We start from the raw sequence: 17,079 nt of genomic DNA, 5'->3' as shown, positions 1-17,079 counted from the left end.
TGCTTTCTATAGAGTTCCCAAATCCTTTTGCATAAATGCTCCTAAAATTAGTGAGCTATGGCACAGCATCTGAATTTTTTCCTCAAAGAGGAAATCTCTTTCCAGGATATGTATTCAGCTGTATAATTTTAAGCAACATTTAAATTTCCTGCTCCCAGATGCAGAGCATAAACCACTGGCCAGCAAGGGAATACTATATATTTGTTACCACTTTTAGAACTTTGTAGTAAATTGCAGACTGATAAAATGCAAGAACTGGAGTTCTCTAAAGATCATCTTAATGAGCTTCTGCAAGTCAAGGAACAAATGGTTATGACTATTACTTAGAAGTAAGTCCCATGATGTTCAGTGGAGTTTACTCCCAGTGCATTAGTTTGGCATATTGGTCTTCCTAGCAGCAATAAGAAGACAAAAAGTACCGCTATATCTTCTGTGGTGGGAGCACCTAATGATGTCATTGCCTAGTCTCTTGAGAAGATAGGCGATCCAACAGGATCTTGGTCCTAAACTGTGAAGGGCTTTAAAGGTCAATACCAACTTATAAATTAATATAAGGCAAATTGGAACTACTGCACATAATATCTAACAAGTGCCAAGTCAAACCATATTGTTGTTTTCCCCCTGGTCTTTGGTATTGCTATTCTTTCCATTTATTCTGAAACATCAGCCTTCTATGCTACAGGATAGCATACTTGGTCAAATTCAGATTATTGATCCAAATGATCCCTAAATCTTGGTGCTGCTTGCCTGGCCAGTTATTCCTCCCTTATGCCCATGCTGCAGCTCTAAGCTTTATATCTCATACCATGCCCTTGGGAGATGTAAAAATAATCATCTGTTGGTGAGTTGAAAAATTAAATATGGATTAGGTCAGAAGCAGCCAGCATTCATATCATATGCAAAAGAACTGTTTCAATGTTTAATATAATGTGCTGCCATTTTATTCAAATGGTTTTTAATATCTCAGGATATAAATTAGGACAATCATGAACAGATTACATTCTGGTTCACCCTCAGTTTGAGATGTTTAAATCGTGGCCCACTGTGAGTCAAAAGCTGTCTACGCATCAATTAATTTTATTTTAAATTGTGTGGGGAAGGGTATCCAAACCTCAGATGCTGCTGTTGACTGTGAGCAGGACCACGTTGCTTCAGAGGACAGCCAAGATTCTAGAACCTGGTCATGTCAAGGGTCTCATTATGGGAGGGATTCTGGAACCTCTGAACCAATCACACCCTTTTTCCAAGAGGAGGGTTAAGTGGAAGGCCTGGCAGCTCTTTGTGCTGCCTCCCCCCACCTTGAAAAAATGGATGATGCCTCTGCTTCGGCGGGGTACTCCCACCGCCACATGGAGAGGAAGATGAGTGCGATGGCTTGTACAGTCTTCAACGAACTTCGACTGGAAGGGAAGCTCTGTGACGTGATCATCAAGGTCAATGGGTGCGAGTTCAATGCCCACAAGAACATCCTCTGTAGCTGCAGCTCCTATTTTAGGTCAGTGCTTCTAACAGGCAAGAGTTGGTTTCTCTGGCAAAATTCCCAGGAATACGTCTTGATTTAAGGGCTCATTTTATTCAGTAATAGATGCTTGAGTTCCTGCTGTCTTCAAAGATGTGGTTGGCTGCTGGTTCACCCTCTCTATCCCAGATTGCAGTTGTGTGGAAGTCATAACCATTAATTAGTAGGTTGACAGGCAGTTGAAATGTATTAGTTGTTCATCTGCCTTTTAACTGATCAATTAAACTCAAATAAGTGATCATATTGCTAAAACCACCAAATAGGCTCCCATTTAAATGATAAATTTAGTAAAACAAAAACTACCAGAATAGGTTTTTTTATTTTATTTTTTTGGTTTTTTTAACTACCAGGATAGTTGAGAACCATATTGTAATGTAACTTTCATTCTCTGTTACAGCAACATTTAATCAAATTGTCTTAAAAGGTAAATGAGTGTGTTCTTAACTCATGTCCACCAATTAATAGTTTCAGGTTGTGTCTTCAAGTCAAGGGGATGCCAAATGGCATCCAAAAGCATAATTCAGAAGCAGAGTCTTTTATCAAAGCCAAATAAGTCAAGAAGAAGGTTAATGAAATACCACAGGATAGGAATAAAGTAGAAAAGTCAGGAGGGGGTAAGATTGTCTAGGTTTCTAATTTGTTTGAACAGTGGATTCCATAGCAAGGATTTGCTTGAATAATGAGACCCTACCATCCTTGGCTTTTCATGCCTAACTAGGATAAAATACAGAGCCCACACTTCTTCTGAGTCATTACTGACTTGTAGTATTGGGAGACTCATGGTGCTATTTGAGCAAACAGGGTTTTTGTTTAATATCTAGTTGGCTCTGTTGAGTAACGGTTTCTGAGATTTCACTGATACAGTCAAGTGACTGTACTTATTGCCTTAGGAGCAAAATCTTGTCGCATTATCAGCCCAGTAGCTACTGAGGACCCAACTCTTCTAGCCCAAGGAAGTTAGCAAATGTGAGCTGGAATATGTTTCAGTTGAGGTATGTAGAGTACTAAAATAATAAGCTGCCAATGCACCAGCATGACTTAAGAGCTGTCATTGTCAACAATAGTTTACACTGGCAACCAAGTCCACAGGTTGAAGCCATGATGTGCCTCTTGATGTGCATTCCATCTGTTGCAACTTTTATTGCACCCCAGACCTGATGTTAGACAATCTGGTCTGGATATTTATTTTTTGTTTAGTTTTTATTTATTTTTTGGCAGTCTGGCCTAAAGATGGGTGTGGTTACAGTGTCAGCATTGTAGACAGGTGCTGCCTGTTCATAGGATCTAGTGCAAGGTTGCTCAGTCTTGCATTGAATTCCTAGTCAGGCAGGTGTGCCCTAAATACTAAAACAGATCACCTCAACTTTAAACAAGAATGTTTTTAGCAGGTGCCAAAACTAGTACCGTGAAGGCATCTGCTTTATCTCAATAGCCAGGGAGTTCCAAAGTGCAGGCGCTGCCACACTAAACAATTGAGTTCTTACAAATGCCGAATGGGTATTATGTGGCACCTGTAGTAGTGTCAATTCCTGTTCAACTTTTAGAAGCAATATGAGGCTTGCAGCTGTCATGAGCACCAAAAAGTTGTGGGGATTGCTATAGAGGTTCAGCCGGTTAGCTGGAGGATCCCGGTGGACCCAACACCATCCCCTTGAGGAACAGGACCCCAAGATGCAACAAAGACCAATGAGAAATAGTTGTGTTCTTTTTCAGAGCTCTGTTTACCAGTAGCTGGAACAACTCAGAGAAGAGAGTATATAATATTCCTGGCATAACCCCAGATATGATGAAACTCATTATCGAATACGCCTACACAAGGACAGTGCCCATCACCGTGGACAATGTGGAGAGGCTTCTTGTGGCTGCTGACCAATTTAATGTGATGGGCATCGTCAGGGCTTGTTCTGACTTCATGAAATGCCAGCTGTGCCTGGAGAACTGTATTGGTATCTGCAAATTCACAGAGTACTACTTCTGTCCGGAGCTGCGGCAGGCGGCCTATATGTTCATCTTGCACAACTTTGAGGAGATGGTAAAAGCGTCTACTGAATTCCTGGAGCTCTCGGTCAATGAGTTTAAAGACATCATTGAAAAGGACGAACTCAATGTGAAACAGGAAGACGCCGTCTTTGAGGCCATCCTCAAGTGGATTGCCCACGATCCCACAAACCGAAAGCAGCACATGGCAGTCCTGCTCCCTAAGGTTAGCCCTTTTAAATATCTTGGGGGTCCATCCATCCCCTGTCCTTCAGGTATCTAGGACCAGATTTAACTAAATACTTGTGCTAGCAGGAGCCAGTGCAAGGACTCCCATTAGCGCTACAGGGCTTTCCCCCGCTTCTCCCCACTGTGCCTCCCTCCATAAGCTCTGGGGGTGGTTTGGGAGAACCCCCAAAATGGCACACAGGGAGGAGAGGGGGAATCGTTCAATCTGGCAAGCAGAACTGTGTGAGCTGACAGAACGATTGTAACAGTGTGGTGTTGAATCCCACCCCTTACGTCTCCAGATCTACAGTGCTGGCTAACTTCCCAACCAGCTTCATATAATGGCTGTGTACTACCTTTGGTGCAAGAGTCAGTATGCCTCCTGAATGCCAATTGCTGGGAATCACAAGTGGGGAGAGCTGTTGCACTTGGGCTCTGCTTGCAAGCTTCCCATCGTCATCTGGTTGGCCACTGTAAGAGCAGGATGCTGGATTAGACGAGCCAAAGGCCTGCTCTAGGAGGCTCCTGGGCTGTTACGTATGCCGCCCTGAGTTTCATTCATGTATTTATTATTGAAAGGCTGCTGTTGCTACCAGTCACTGGAAATCACAAGTGGGGAGAGTGCTGTTGCGCTCAGGTCCTGCTTGTGGGCTTCCCATTGGGGCAGCTGGCTGACCACAAGGATACAAGCGTTATAATTTGGGGGAGAACTGTAACTCAGCGGGAGGGCACCTGCATCACATGCACAACATCCCACTTCTCAAAACAGTTCATGCAAAAATCTAAATCTAAATACAGTAGTACAATAACAATATACAATAAGCCATATAGTATCACTGAAACATAACATCGCAAAACTAATAATTGGCAATTAATGCAGCTGGTGGAATCTTCTGTTGGTGGTCCAGTGAATTCTTGGCAGCCAGGGTTTCAACCGTCCTGGATGCTGCTGAGTCCCAAAACATCAGTTGGACAAACACCAAACAGTTGCTGTCCTAATGCCTGTACTGCAATAAAATAAAATTATTACGTTGGTAGAAGGAGGATTGCTGCTCTCTGGATCCTCCAGTGGCAGCCGTTAATCACAGTAAAAAGAAAGTGTTCATAACTGGTCTCCTAATTGATTTGGATGTTATGAATCATAGCATCAGCTCTGCATAACATAGTTTTTCTTCATGTCATGGAGACCTTCCCTGTGATCTCACTCCTAGACAGTTAAATGCAGCTTTAGTTATACTCCTCCACCTTTCTGAGAGGATACCACTTCATAATAAGACTCCTGTAACACAGTGGGCAAGGTTCACAGGCTGAGTGATGGTGGGGAAACAGACCTGTCTCATGAACTTGAGAATAACAAGGCAGGAATGTGCCTCATTCCTATTAGGCTTCTTGTTTAGCACCAGTCCTTTTCACTCCCCTCTCTATAGGTACGCCTGGCCTTGATGCATGCTGAATATTTTATGAACAATGTCAAAATGCATGACTATGTGAAGGATAGCGAGGAGTGCAAGCCCATTGTTATCGACGCCCTGAAAGCCATGTACGATCTCAACATGAACGGACCATCTAGCTCCGACTTCACCAACCCGCTGACGAGACCCCGTCTGCCGTATGCCATTTTGTTTGCCATTGGCGGCTGGAGCGGTGGGAGCCCAACCAATGCCATCGAAACATATGACGCCCGTGCAGACCGCTGGGTGAACGTCACGTGCCAGCAGGAGAGCCCCCGGGCGTACCATGGTGCCGCCTACTTAAAGGGCTACGTCTACATCATTGGGGGTTTTGACAGTGTGGACTACTTTAACAGCGTCAAGCGATTTGAGCCCGTCAAGAAGACGTGGCACCAGGTTGCACCCATGCACTCACGGCGCTGTTATGTTAGTGTCACCGTCCTTGATAACTTCATCTATGCCATGGGTGGCTTTGACGGCTATGTGCGTCTCAACACAGCTGAGAGGTATGAGCCCGAGACCAACCAGTGGACCTTGATAGCCCCCATGCATGAGCAGAGGAGTGATGCAAGTGCTACAACCCTGTATGGAAAGGTAATGAGAATGAAAGTAGGCCAATGTTTATAAAAGGTAACCAGCTGCTAAGGCTGACAGGTCACAGGATAGATGTGAAACTTTAGGGGGGTTGCCTCTAAGAGAAGAAATTAAATATTAAGGGAAGATTAGGAAACGAGGCTAGACTGATGTCCACAAGGCCCCTCACCATCCTGAGCTGCTTTCTAAACTACAACCCTTTTCCAGCCTTTGTTCGTTTCTGTAAAGATGACAACAATACAGATAACGTAAACCTGGTTTTAGGACAGAGGGGGGGAAAGCAAAAATGTTAATGACACCAAGCTTTGTTTTTCTTTTTCATCAAATCCACATGGAAATGCTGTGGAAATGCAAAAGAGTTGCTTTTGATTGATAATGAACCAGAGGGGGCAGGGATGAGGGATCCATAAACTGAACCTCAGTTCAGATGAGATGAAGGTGTTGTGAGTTGGTGGCTCATGTGACCTGAGAGGTGGTGATCATTGCAGTTTGGGGAGTGTTGCTGGATTTGGCCTTATCTAAAGAGGCCCAAGTGGTCTCTACATCTTGAAATTCCTTTTACCAGCTGAGGCTGGTGCACCAGGTGTGACCCCTTCTGGATGACAATAGCTTGGCCAGTTATCCACACACTGGCAACATCTTGTTTAGAACACTGCAATGTTCTGTACATGAAGTTGCCTTTGAAGATGCCTTGAAACCCCATTTAGTGCAAAATATAGCAGTATGTTCATTAATTGGGACCACTCATGTAGAAAATATTATGTCAATCTTAAATCAGCTACATTAACTGTTTCTGTTCAGAATGGAAAGTTCTGATTTTAACCTAGACATCCTTAAATAGCTTAGAGCCCCAGTGCAAAAACCTGTCCAGCCTTTGAGATCATCCCTGCTCTGCCATCAACTGAAGTAATAAACATCTTTATTTTATTTTCGGTACCAGATGAAAATCTGTCTAGACCTTTTAATGCTGTATGTATTTTATGTTAGATTTTAAAAACCTTCAGTATCTGTTTGCAATGCTTATTATTGTGATAGTTTGCTTGGCAGTATTGTTTTATTGATGGATATACTTTTTTATTGCTTATATTGGTCGCCGCTCTGGGAACACTGTCAGATGAAGAGCAGAGCAAGATAAATGGTGGCAGCTTGTGGCATCTTAAACCCTAACAAACATATTATGACTTGAGTGGTTATGAATTAGAGCCCTACTTCATCAGACACCATAAGACTTTCATTGTTTTTGTACAACAGCTATCTCTCTGGAAATGAAATGAAATAAATAAGCACTTGAGATCTTTTTTAAAAAAGAAAAAAGATAACAGTAAGCACTGCCAGCCACACATGCTTTTTCTAGTGAATCTCACAGTCAGGCGTCCTGCGAACCCCATCAGTTTCAGTGCAGTATCCATACTTGAGCAGTTCCTCTGATATAGGGTCATAAACTGAGCACGAATATTTAAGAATCTTAAATAATTTTAAGGAATAAGGCTGTAACTCAGGGGGTAAAGCATCCATTCAATCCCAGGCATCTGCAGGTAGGACTGGGAAAGACCTCTGAAACCCTGGAGAGCCACAGCTAGTCAGTATAAACAATACTGAACTAGATGGACCAATAGTCTGTTTCAGTGCAAGGCAGTTTCCAACGTCCTTTTAAATTTGGCTTCTTGTAATCCCTGTGTGATTTCTGCCACATCTGGCTGGAAACAGCCCACCGGCCACATAAACTGACCTTCCAGGTGCCAGATAAACCCAGCTGGCTTTGCAATGTCAGGCAGGCTGTAACACAGAATGTCTATTAAGCTGCTGGTGGACCATCATATCAGGCATAAATGGCAAGTTGTGCAGACCTGCTCTAACATCTTAAGCAATGAGAGGTTATCCAGCCAGCTATTTCAGCAGGAAAAGCAACCTTGGTTTCTGTTACTATAAACCAGTGATGAAAAATCTGTGGTGCTCCAGCTGTTGTTGGACTCCATCGGCCATCATCCTTGGCCATTGGACATACCAAGTGGGGCTGATGGAGTCCAGCAACATCTGGAGGGCCACAAGTTCCCAAACCCCAATACAAACTTTTCTTTTTTTTTAATTAAATATTTATTGGCATTTTCAAGAAACACACAACAGACAAAGACAAGAAATAAACAAAACAAAAAAACACAAAAATACATAATATTCAAAACTAAACAAGAAATAGAAAAAACACATAAAGTTTCTGATACTTATTATTCTTAACCTTATTTCTCAGACCTCCTCACACCTCCCCTTCTTGTATTCCAATTTAAATTGTCAGTTCAGCAAGTCCTTAACTTATTTCTTTACCTTAACTTAAACATTTGTTCTAACATATTATTGTTTTACTTTACTTCTTTTTTCCATTTCCTCAATTTATTTTTAACAGCCTTATTTTCAATTAATTTAAAAAGAAAAAATCCAATTTTACCCTATTAAAATCACACATCAATACTTATACCCCGTTAATTATTCTTAAACCTTTTTCCTAAAGTCGACCAAAATTTCCCTTCCACGATTTACCCAATTTCCTTACCACTAACAAAATATAAAAAGCAAATTATCCTTATGTACCCTTTGGATTCCCAACCTCCACCCACCCTTTTCCCGGTTCCAGTCCCCAACCAATATCCATCAGTCTTTATGTTGTTTATTTAGCCTGGAGATCTCACGTCCGAGGCCCTTATATCTCTCTCAGTTCCTTTCTGCCGGTCTCTTTGATAGTCCTTGATGTTAAGCCCCAAGTCTCGGAGGGGCTCCGGCCCAACAGAATCCATGTTGCTTCCAGCCAGTCCTCCATACTTAAAAGCAAAGCCTATGGGGTGCTCCAACTCTTGTTTCAAATTTCTTTCAGATCCAGATGTCCCCAAAGCTCCAGCTATCACCTTCAACAAATTTGTAATCCTCAGGTCTTCAGATCTCCTCCAAAGGGGATCTCTCCATTTTCCAAACTCCCATTCAGACCAGGCTTTCCACATCCAATTTTTATTGTCCTTTTTTATCATCATGTCAGGCCTCATATTGTAACTCTCCTTTAACTCCTGCAAATCTCCTGCTCCTCCTTCATTTTCTTCAAAAACAACATATTGCTCCATCATATCTACACTTTCAGTTTCATTTATTTGTTCAGTTGAATAGGCTTCCTGTTTCAAGTCCTTATCAGGCTCAAAACTGTTGTTTACTGTCCAGTGTAGTAGTGATACCTCTGTAGACAAAGCATTGTATTCATCTTGCAAGTTTCCCAAGAGAACGAGTGCTCTGTCCAATTCTGCTTGGATTTTACATACTCCAGCCATTTTTGTGATGTAGTGTCCCTATTACCCCTCTAGGGGGATTTTAGTTCCTTAATGTTCCTTTCAGCTCAAAACCAAAGGTCCAGTTATTTTGTATCAGCCCTCCTTATTTTCAACAAGTTATACCAAGTAAACCAGCAAAAACAGCAGAAACAATGTTCTCTTTTTCCAGCTGACAACTAGCTGACTAACAGCTCACTTGACAGCTGTCAAAATCTTCAATGCAACAGGCTTTCTCATAGGACGTTCCCGGGTCTCGGGGGGGGGGTGAAATTTCAGCTCCCAAAATTCTTTTTATCCTCCAGTAAGTCTTCTTATAGTGTCAAAACCGTGAAGTCAGGATCTTTCATTGAAAAACAAGAAACAGATTCTCTCGACCTTAGCTGCCCAGTCCTTTGCTTTAAATTGTTTACAAAGAGGGGGGGGGGGTGGACTTCCTTTTTAGCCCCTTCCCGCTCGTTCCAAATCCAAAATTAGAAATTTTTAAAGTTCCAATCTCCGTATTACTCACGGGTTTATGTTTTAGAGTCCAATCGGTCTTGGAAGAAGTTGGCGCTCTCTGTCAATGGCTTGCGGCTTCACTCCGTAGGCGAGGGAGTACTCTCAGCACCACGCCTCACCCTGCCTCCGTTCCGAAGCCTTTAAAAAGGCTCCGTCGCGGATTGGGGGGGCGCAAATGGTGCCCGCCGAGTCTCTGTGTTCACAGGCATCCGCGCCTGTGATTTTAAGGGTCTCCGCTTCGCCGCAGCGGCCAGACCCAGACGCTACGGAGCCGATTCCCTCCGGAGCTCGGAGGGAATCCGCCATTAAACAATGGCGCCAACCCGGAAGTCCTCCCCAATACAAACTTTTCAAGTGTATCCAGGGTAGGAGCTGGTGTGGGTTTCGTGGTCATAGTAGAACTATGGAGAGTAAGCTTCAAATCCCTACACAGCCACAAAGCTCACTGAGTGTCCTTGTCCCATTCCCTCTCTCTCAGCCTAACATAGCCTCACAGTGTTGTTGTAAGAATTGCATGGGAGGTATGTCGTACATTGCCTTGAGGTGCTTGGAGGAAGGCCAGGATTAAAAAATTAATCACACTTAACAACAGTCATTCCTTCTCCCAAGGAATCATGGGAGCTGTAGTTTTACCCGGGGGCCTAGGAAGCCTGTGAGAATTCTCAGTGCTTTCACCAAACTACAATCCCCAGGGTTTTTTTGGAGGATACCATAACAATTAAAAAGCCATCAAACCAATACGTGTGTAAAGTGGACAGGGCCAACAATTCTCTCTACAATGGCACCAAATTTATTTCAACAATATTTTCACAAACCTATTTTTTGCTTTCCTTTTTTAAAAAAGGTCTATATATGTGGTGGGTTCAACGGAAATGAGTGCCTGTTCACAGCAGAAGTGTATGACGCCAAGATTGATCAGTGGAGCTTGATCGCACCCATGAGAAGCAGGCGAAGCGGCATTGGCGTGATAGCGTACGGAGAACACGTCTACGCAGTAAGGCCAGGGTCCTTTTGTGCCCGTAATGGCAGGCAAGCCTGCAACACCCTTTGGCGGTAAAGTCGTTGGAACAATGCTGCCCCCCTTTGGTTTGGTGTAGACCAAGTCCTGGCCAAGCTGTTGCTCATGAACTGTATATATTTAAGGAAGTGAATAGGCATAAAATGGCAAGAATGCTGTATCTTGGTGGTCTTCTGAGGGGTGTGGCGATCTTCTCAGCCTGGTATCAACAGCTGGCATCTTCAGACAGCTACTGGGGTCTCAGTGCCTGGCACTAAGACCTCCAAGCTGCAGCTGTCCTGGTGGTGATGGCAGCAGGGCCAGCCTTACTGTAACATACATATTATTTGGTAATCACTAAGTACATGCAATTACACTCAATGTTGGGCCATTCTTTCAGGTGGTTCTGCTGAATCATCATCCCACTACTCACACCAAAGTTCTGTTCTGTTGTGGGAGGTTGCCAACGTAGGAAGTTGCCGACACACATTCTGAGATTACTGAATAACAAAGAACACTTTACTTGGTTTGGTGCATATTATATAGCTCAAGTATCACTAATGCTAACTAGCAACATTACCTGTACCCGCACATCGTTTACAATTATCAGATACCTTATATTACACCTATTGTTAGACAAGATGTGGCAGCTTATCACCTGTGTTTCTGCACGGCCTCTGTGTGTAGTAGTGCATGTTTTCAGGAGGCTATGGGATCAGGGGCTACACTGAGAGCAAGGGAAACCCGAAAGCAGGGCCTCCAGTGGCCTGTCCATAGTTCACAGTGTTCCACCCTCTCCCAGACATCAGTTAGATGCTGGGGGTTGCGACTATTGCTTCCACAGTCTCTCACTGAAGTTGGAGTCAAGCTCCTAAATCACACACTCCCAACATTACCATGCACTGCCACATGTGTGTTGTGGCTTTTTCTGTTTCAACCTGCAGGTTGTATGGAAGGAAGAGAACTTCTGAGCATGTTCAGAGTGACTGTCCTTCCTTATCAAGGCAAAGCCATTTCTTATGCTCCTGTATTAGGGGCACATGACTGGTCAGTTTAAGTCTTCATATACCACTTTTCTTTTTTAAAAAATTAAATGCCACCTGTGACCTCTGCCTAAATAATTTCAGCCTCTCCATGTCAAGTTGCTTTTATGTATTGGTTTTTTTAAAAAAAATCCATTAAAGTTTCTTGTTGATAACTTATAATTCCAAAACACGTACAAAACAATTTAAACCACAGAAATCCAAGCCACAGTGAAAAAGTCCTCAGCCTGACAGGGCTTTGATTCATACTGCTTGGGATGCACCAGGAAGGAAATGGGGAAGTCAAAACAAATAGCTGAGTGCAGATATAATGGATTACATAGGAACACAGGAAGCTGCCTTATTCTGAATGAGACCATTGCTCTGTCCAGCTCACTATTGTCTACATTGACAGACTCTGCAGGGTTTTAGGCAGGGTTCCTTCTTAGTCCTACCTGGAGTTACCTGGGGCCTTCTGCATGCAGTGCAGATGCTCTAGGATCCATCTGCTGATTTCTTGTAGCCTATGGAATAACCATATTTGCAAGCAGTTGTACACCAGTTTAAGCATTTAAAGTTCTGTATTGGTGACCCGTACAGCAACCCTCTATAGCAGGTCTTTGCTTTTATCCCACAGTAAAGTTAAGGCTACAATTGTAGTTTGCATATAGGGCATGTAGTGAGTCCATGCTGAGGTGTAATTTAAAGTAGGGAGTCAAATGCCTCAGTGAAGTCTTCTACTGGAACAATTTGTGTTGATTTAAACTAGTGCTATGCAAGCTTTCAGTGTGCACAGAAGACTTGATCAGATGACAACAACTCCTTCTCTGGTCATTGGCCCCTATGGCAGCTTCCCTCTTGTGCCATCTTGTCCTTCATCTTGGGCAATAAAATGTCCTTCGGCACCAGCCCTGACTACTGCTATTGCATGGAACTGATGGGAGTTTGGGCCCAGCATCTGCACGGTGCCTCCTTGATCTGCCTGGATCAGTGGTCTGACTTGGTGTGAAGCAGCCGCCTCCTCCTCCTCCTCCTCTAAATGACTCCCTGTCTTTTTGCTGCCTCACAGGTGGGCGGATTTGACGGAGCCAACCGCCTTCGGAGTGCAGAAGCTTACAACCCCATCGCCAACACCTGGAGGACCATCCCAACCATGTTCAACCCTCGCAGCAACTTTGGCATCGAAGTGGTGGACGACCTGCTCTTTGTGGTGGGTGGCTTCAACGGCTTCACGACAACGTTCAACGTTGAGTGCTATGATGAGAAGACGGACGAGTGGTACGACGCCCACGACATGAGTATCTACCGCAGTGCCCTGAGCTGCTGCGTGGTGCCAGGGCTGCCCAACGTTGGGGAGTACGCTGCCAGGCGGGACAACTACGTGGGGTCAGCTCAGAGAGATGAGGTCAAGTACTCCTCATCCACAAGTACACTACCTGTGTGAAAAGCTCTCCTTGACTAATAAAGCCCTCTAGCAAGAACTATATGCACAGGTGGATTCACCTTTTTTCTCCCTCTCCACCTTAAGCTGTGAGACTGGTCCTTGTGGGTGAGCTGGTGGCATATGTCCCTCCCCTGCCCAGGACCTTAACCAATCCCATTCTTTTATCCTTTAGGAAGCCATAGAGCTGACCTATAGGATATGAACAAAGCTGTTGAGAACAGTGATGGGATTCAGAGAAGAGCCACGAAGGGGAAAGAGGGATTTGCCATTTGTGCTGCTATTGCGCCGACACACAAAAAAGAGTAGTAGGGGAGGACTCTCAAGGCACTCGGAAATGTTAAAAGGCATGCAAAGGCTACAACTAGGAAAATGTTGATTGTGGGTTAGTCTTGCTTTATATGTATCCAGTGATATAACTCCTACTCTCCATTCTGCCAGATGAAGAGCCGTTTGTAAGTAGAAAGCTTGCATATTCCTGCCACAGTAGAAGCTGATCCAATAAAACCCATTCAGCCAGACTACCCATTTTCCATTTCTTATTGAGAACAGCAGTAACAGACCTTGCCAAGCAAAACAGGCATTCCACAAGATGTCCCTGTTACAATCTGTAGTTTTCTTTAGACACTTGGCTTACCTAGTTGTACTTTTATTTTATTTTTTAAATTTCAAAATATAGTAATTTTGGCACAATGTGTAATTTCTTAGGAGAATCTTCATAAACAGAAAAAATATGGAGCACTGAATGTTTCTAATAGTTATGCCAAAACATTCCTGGGAATGTGCATCTGCCGCTGAAACAGCAACCCTGTGCTCTGTCTCCTCTTCCCTAGCAATATGCATTACTGCAGCTTGTGTGACCTCCCGGTCATGAGTAGGTGGTGGAGTTGGGCTGTATGTGCTGGCCCTGCCTGCTGTATCTTCATCCTCTGTCCTTACACTCTTCTCTCCAGACCTCCATGCCTTTGACGGGAAGTCTGATGAAGTGGGGAGCTTGCAGGTGCATATACCATTCCCCCCTTCAGACCTTCTGCTCAGTGTATAGAAGTGGGCTTTCAGTGGGTCTACTCTGAGTAGGACTAACCTTGACTACCACCCATAGACTCCAGTAACAGATCAGCAAACGCAAGTATGGCATTGTCTACTCTGCCTGGCTGTGGTTGTCTAATTTCATGCATAAGTTTTTCGCATCACCTGCCAGCTGATCCTTTTAGCACAGCAGGAGAAGGGTTTTTTGTGACAGTTGGGGGGGGTCCTATTTCCTTCCCTTTGGAGCCTGGAAAGGACTACAGAACTTGTGTTTCAGTTGGTTGGGCCCCTGAACAACAGCTCTCTGCTTAGAGCAAGGATAGGGAATAGTGTTGATCAAGCCAATATGGCCCATGGTCAGCAATGAAGGGAGTTGAAGTCCATCAACTTCTGAAGGGGCTACAGTTTCCCCATCCTTGACTTAAGACGGTGGGAATGCCCTGCAACATTTTGCTGCAGGCCCTGCTTGTAATACCGAGTTCTCTAAAGAAACCTTCTGCAAGTTCAGCTTTAGTTCCTCCTGCCTCTTTTCTTCAGATAGCACTAATGCGAGTACAGAGTGGTCTTCCAACTGCAGGTGTTAACGTCACTCATTATTTGACTCATGCTGTTGGGAATTGTAGTTTAAAATATCTGGAGTGCTCCACCTTGGAAAGCTGTTGCAGATTGTAGCCTTGGCCTTTTCCATCATGCCCAGGAACATCTTTTTTCTCTCCTGCCCACACTTTTGGCTTTGTGTAATATATCTTAACTGAGGAAGACTTTTGTGAAGCTTGAAAGCTTGCTCACTTCTGTGTTGTGACTTTTTGTTTGGCCCTATTAAAGCCAATGGGAGAACATTTGAGCATAGCTGTCAACATTTCGCTTTTTTAAAGGGAAATTCCCTTATTCCGAATAGGATTCCTCACAAGAAAAGGGAAAAGTTGACAGCTATGCATTTTAGTCTCCCAGAACAGTCTGCAGCTGATCTGAAGGTAACCATTACTGGGAAAAGGAACTTCAAAGGCAGACTGTGAAGCCTTTGAATTGCAGTATTTCAAGAGGTTCAGTGCTATCACTTGTGGACTGAAGGACTACAACTACCTGCCCACTATCCCTTTAAAGCACATTCAAGGCACATTCTTTCCTCAAATAATTCAGGGTTCTAGTTTATATCTCACAGAGCTACAATTCCCAAGAACCCCTTAACCAACTACAGGGTCCATAATTTTTTGAGGGGCGGGGGGAATGTGTTTTAAAGATAAAGGCTGTGTACACACTATATCATGCTACATGTCTTGAATGAGTTACTGATGAAGGATTGTGCTATCAAACATTTTGAGTGAGAATGGTTTGCTTAGGTTTATTGCATTTTTTAATTGCTTGTCACAATGAAAAACCTCCAAGTGATCTACAAAAAGAATAAAATACATACTAAAAATGTGTAAGCATCCAGTCACTGGTACCCGAATGTCCACTGCAGGGGGTGATGTCTTTGCTGCCAAAATGACAAAGTTGGTTCCAGGAAAGCCTCCCTGGAGAGAGCACTTCCTAGGGGTGGGGATCTACTACAGAAAAGGTTTGTTCTATCATTGCTACCCTCTAGACCTCCCTTGGAGGAAGCATGCAAAAAATGGCATATGACAATTTCAGGGTCCATAAGGATTCATAAAGGGAAAGGCAGCTCTTTGGTTATAGGTGTTCTGAACCATATACGGCTCTAAAAGTCAATACCAGCACTTTTGAGACCAGAAACAAATTGGAGAGTGCAGTCAGACCAGAACCAGAGTTAAGCATTCATGTTTTGTCCCCGTTAACAGCCTAGCAGCTGCTTCCTGCACCAGCTGTTGTTTCCTAGCCAGCCTCAAAGGCAGCCCCATGTACGTGTTGCAGTAGTCTAACCTGTTAATAAGGCAATTGTCACCACCTGTACTTTTCTGTGCTTCCTTTCCCTCTGACCTCACTGCAATCCTCACAAACATGTATATTTGTACCTTCATTCATCAGGCTATACCATAAATGTGTTAGTCTTAAGGGATCCCAAAACTATTTGATTATACTTCTTCAATGTTTGGATTTCTCCCCCAATGGGCCAAAACTTGTTGTTGTTTAGTCGTTTAGTCGTGTCCGACTCTTTGTGACCCCATGGACCAGAGCACACCAGGCACTCCTGTCTTCCACTGCCTCCCGCAGCTTGGTCAAACTCATGTTTGTAGCTTCGAGAACACTGTCCAACCATCTCATCCTCTGTCGTCCCCTTCATCTTTCCCAACAGTCTTTTCCAGGGAGTCTTCTCATGAGGTGGCCAAAGTATTGGAGTCTCAGCTTCACAATCTGTCCTTCCAGTGAGCACTCAGGGCTGATTTCCTTAAGAATGGATAGGTTTGATCTTGCAGTCCATAGGACTCTCAAGCAACATAATTCAAAAGCATCAATGTAATTTTTATTTGAATCACAAATTATCAGGAGGTGTGCATTAGGAGAAGCAAGCCCACACTGAGGTAACTTGACTGGGTTTTCCAGTCGTGGCACATTCTAACACGACGAGCTCTCCAGCAGGGCAAAGAATATGTGTGGTTTTGGGATGCTACGTTCTCTTCCATACAACGCCACCCTCCCTGGTAAGAGTACAGAGGGAAAACTCATGTGCGTCGAGAGAAGAAAAGGTGCGCGTTTCAGCTGCAATGCTTTGTGGGTGATGTAGTCTTAGCCCTTGTATCCAATACCAAAACAGCCGGCTTTCGACATTCTTTTGCGGGGGGGGGGGTTCTCCCTTTGGCTTACCCCCTGTGCCCTCTGTGCCTGCTGGGTAATGTAGTCCTTCCTCCTTTCCTGCGCTGCTACAGCTGGGATTAATTTTTGCACATTTCCAACTTGGAAAGCGGCCAGCGTCGCGAGAAATAATGTTGGGTGTTGCCTGGCTGGGAAGTCGAGAGGTTCTCACGGTGACGACTCTGTTTCCCGGAGTGGCTGCAACGTACGGACTACAATTCCCAGATCCAAAGGGGCGAGGAAGGGTTGCCCGTTCCAGGGGGCTTA

At 44.0% G+C, this 17,079-nt stretch overlaps 1 protein-coding gene across 2 annotated transcripts; it reads left to right on the top strand.

Moving 5' to 3' along the window:
• The first annotated feature begins 96 nt into the window (after nucleotides 1-96).
• Nucleotides 97-13,553, top strand: KLHL10 (kelch like family member 10). Of its 2 annotated transcripts, XM_053364740.1 has the most exons (5): nucleotides 97-1,495; nucleotides 3,233-3,722; nucleotides 5,152-5,769; nucleotides 10,417-10,566; nucleotides 12,661-13,553. In XM_053364740.1, exons 1-5 carry the CDS (start codon nucleotides 1,308-1,310, stop codon nucleotides 13,033-13,035), a joined length of 1,821 nt encoding a protein of 606 aa, XP_053220715.1. In that variant the 5' UTR covers nucleotides 97-1,307; the 3' UTR covers nucleotides 13,036-13,553. The 2 variants fall into 2 exon arrangements, with proteins under 2 accessions (XP_053220715.1, XP_053220716.1); XM_053364741.1 differs by lacking the exon at nucleotides 10,417-10,566.
• Nucleotides 13,554-17,079: the final 3,526 nt, after the last annotated feature.

This window comes from Podarcis raffonei, chromosome 14, assembly GCF_027172205.1.
Source record: "Podarcis raffonei isolate rPodRaf1 chromosome 14, rPodRaf1.pri, whole genome shotgun sequence".
Classification (NCBI taxonomy): Eukaryota; Metazoa; Chordata; class Lepidosauria; order Squamata; family Lacertidae; genus Podarcis; species Podarcis raffonei.
This window is presented reverse-complemented; position numbering and strand designations above follow the sequence as displayed.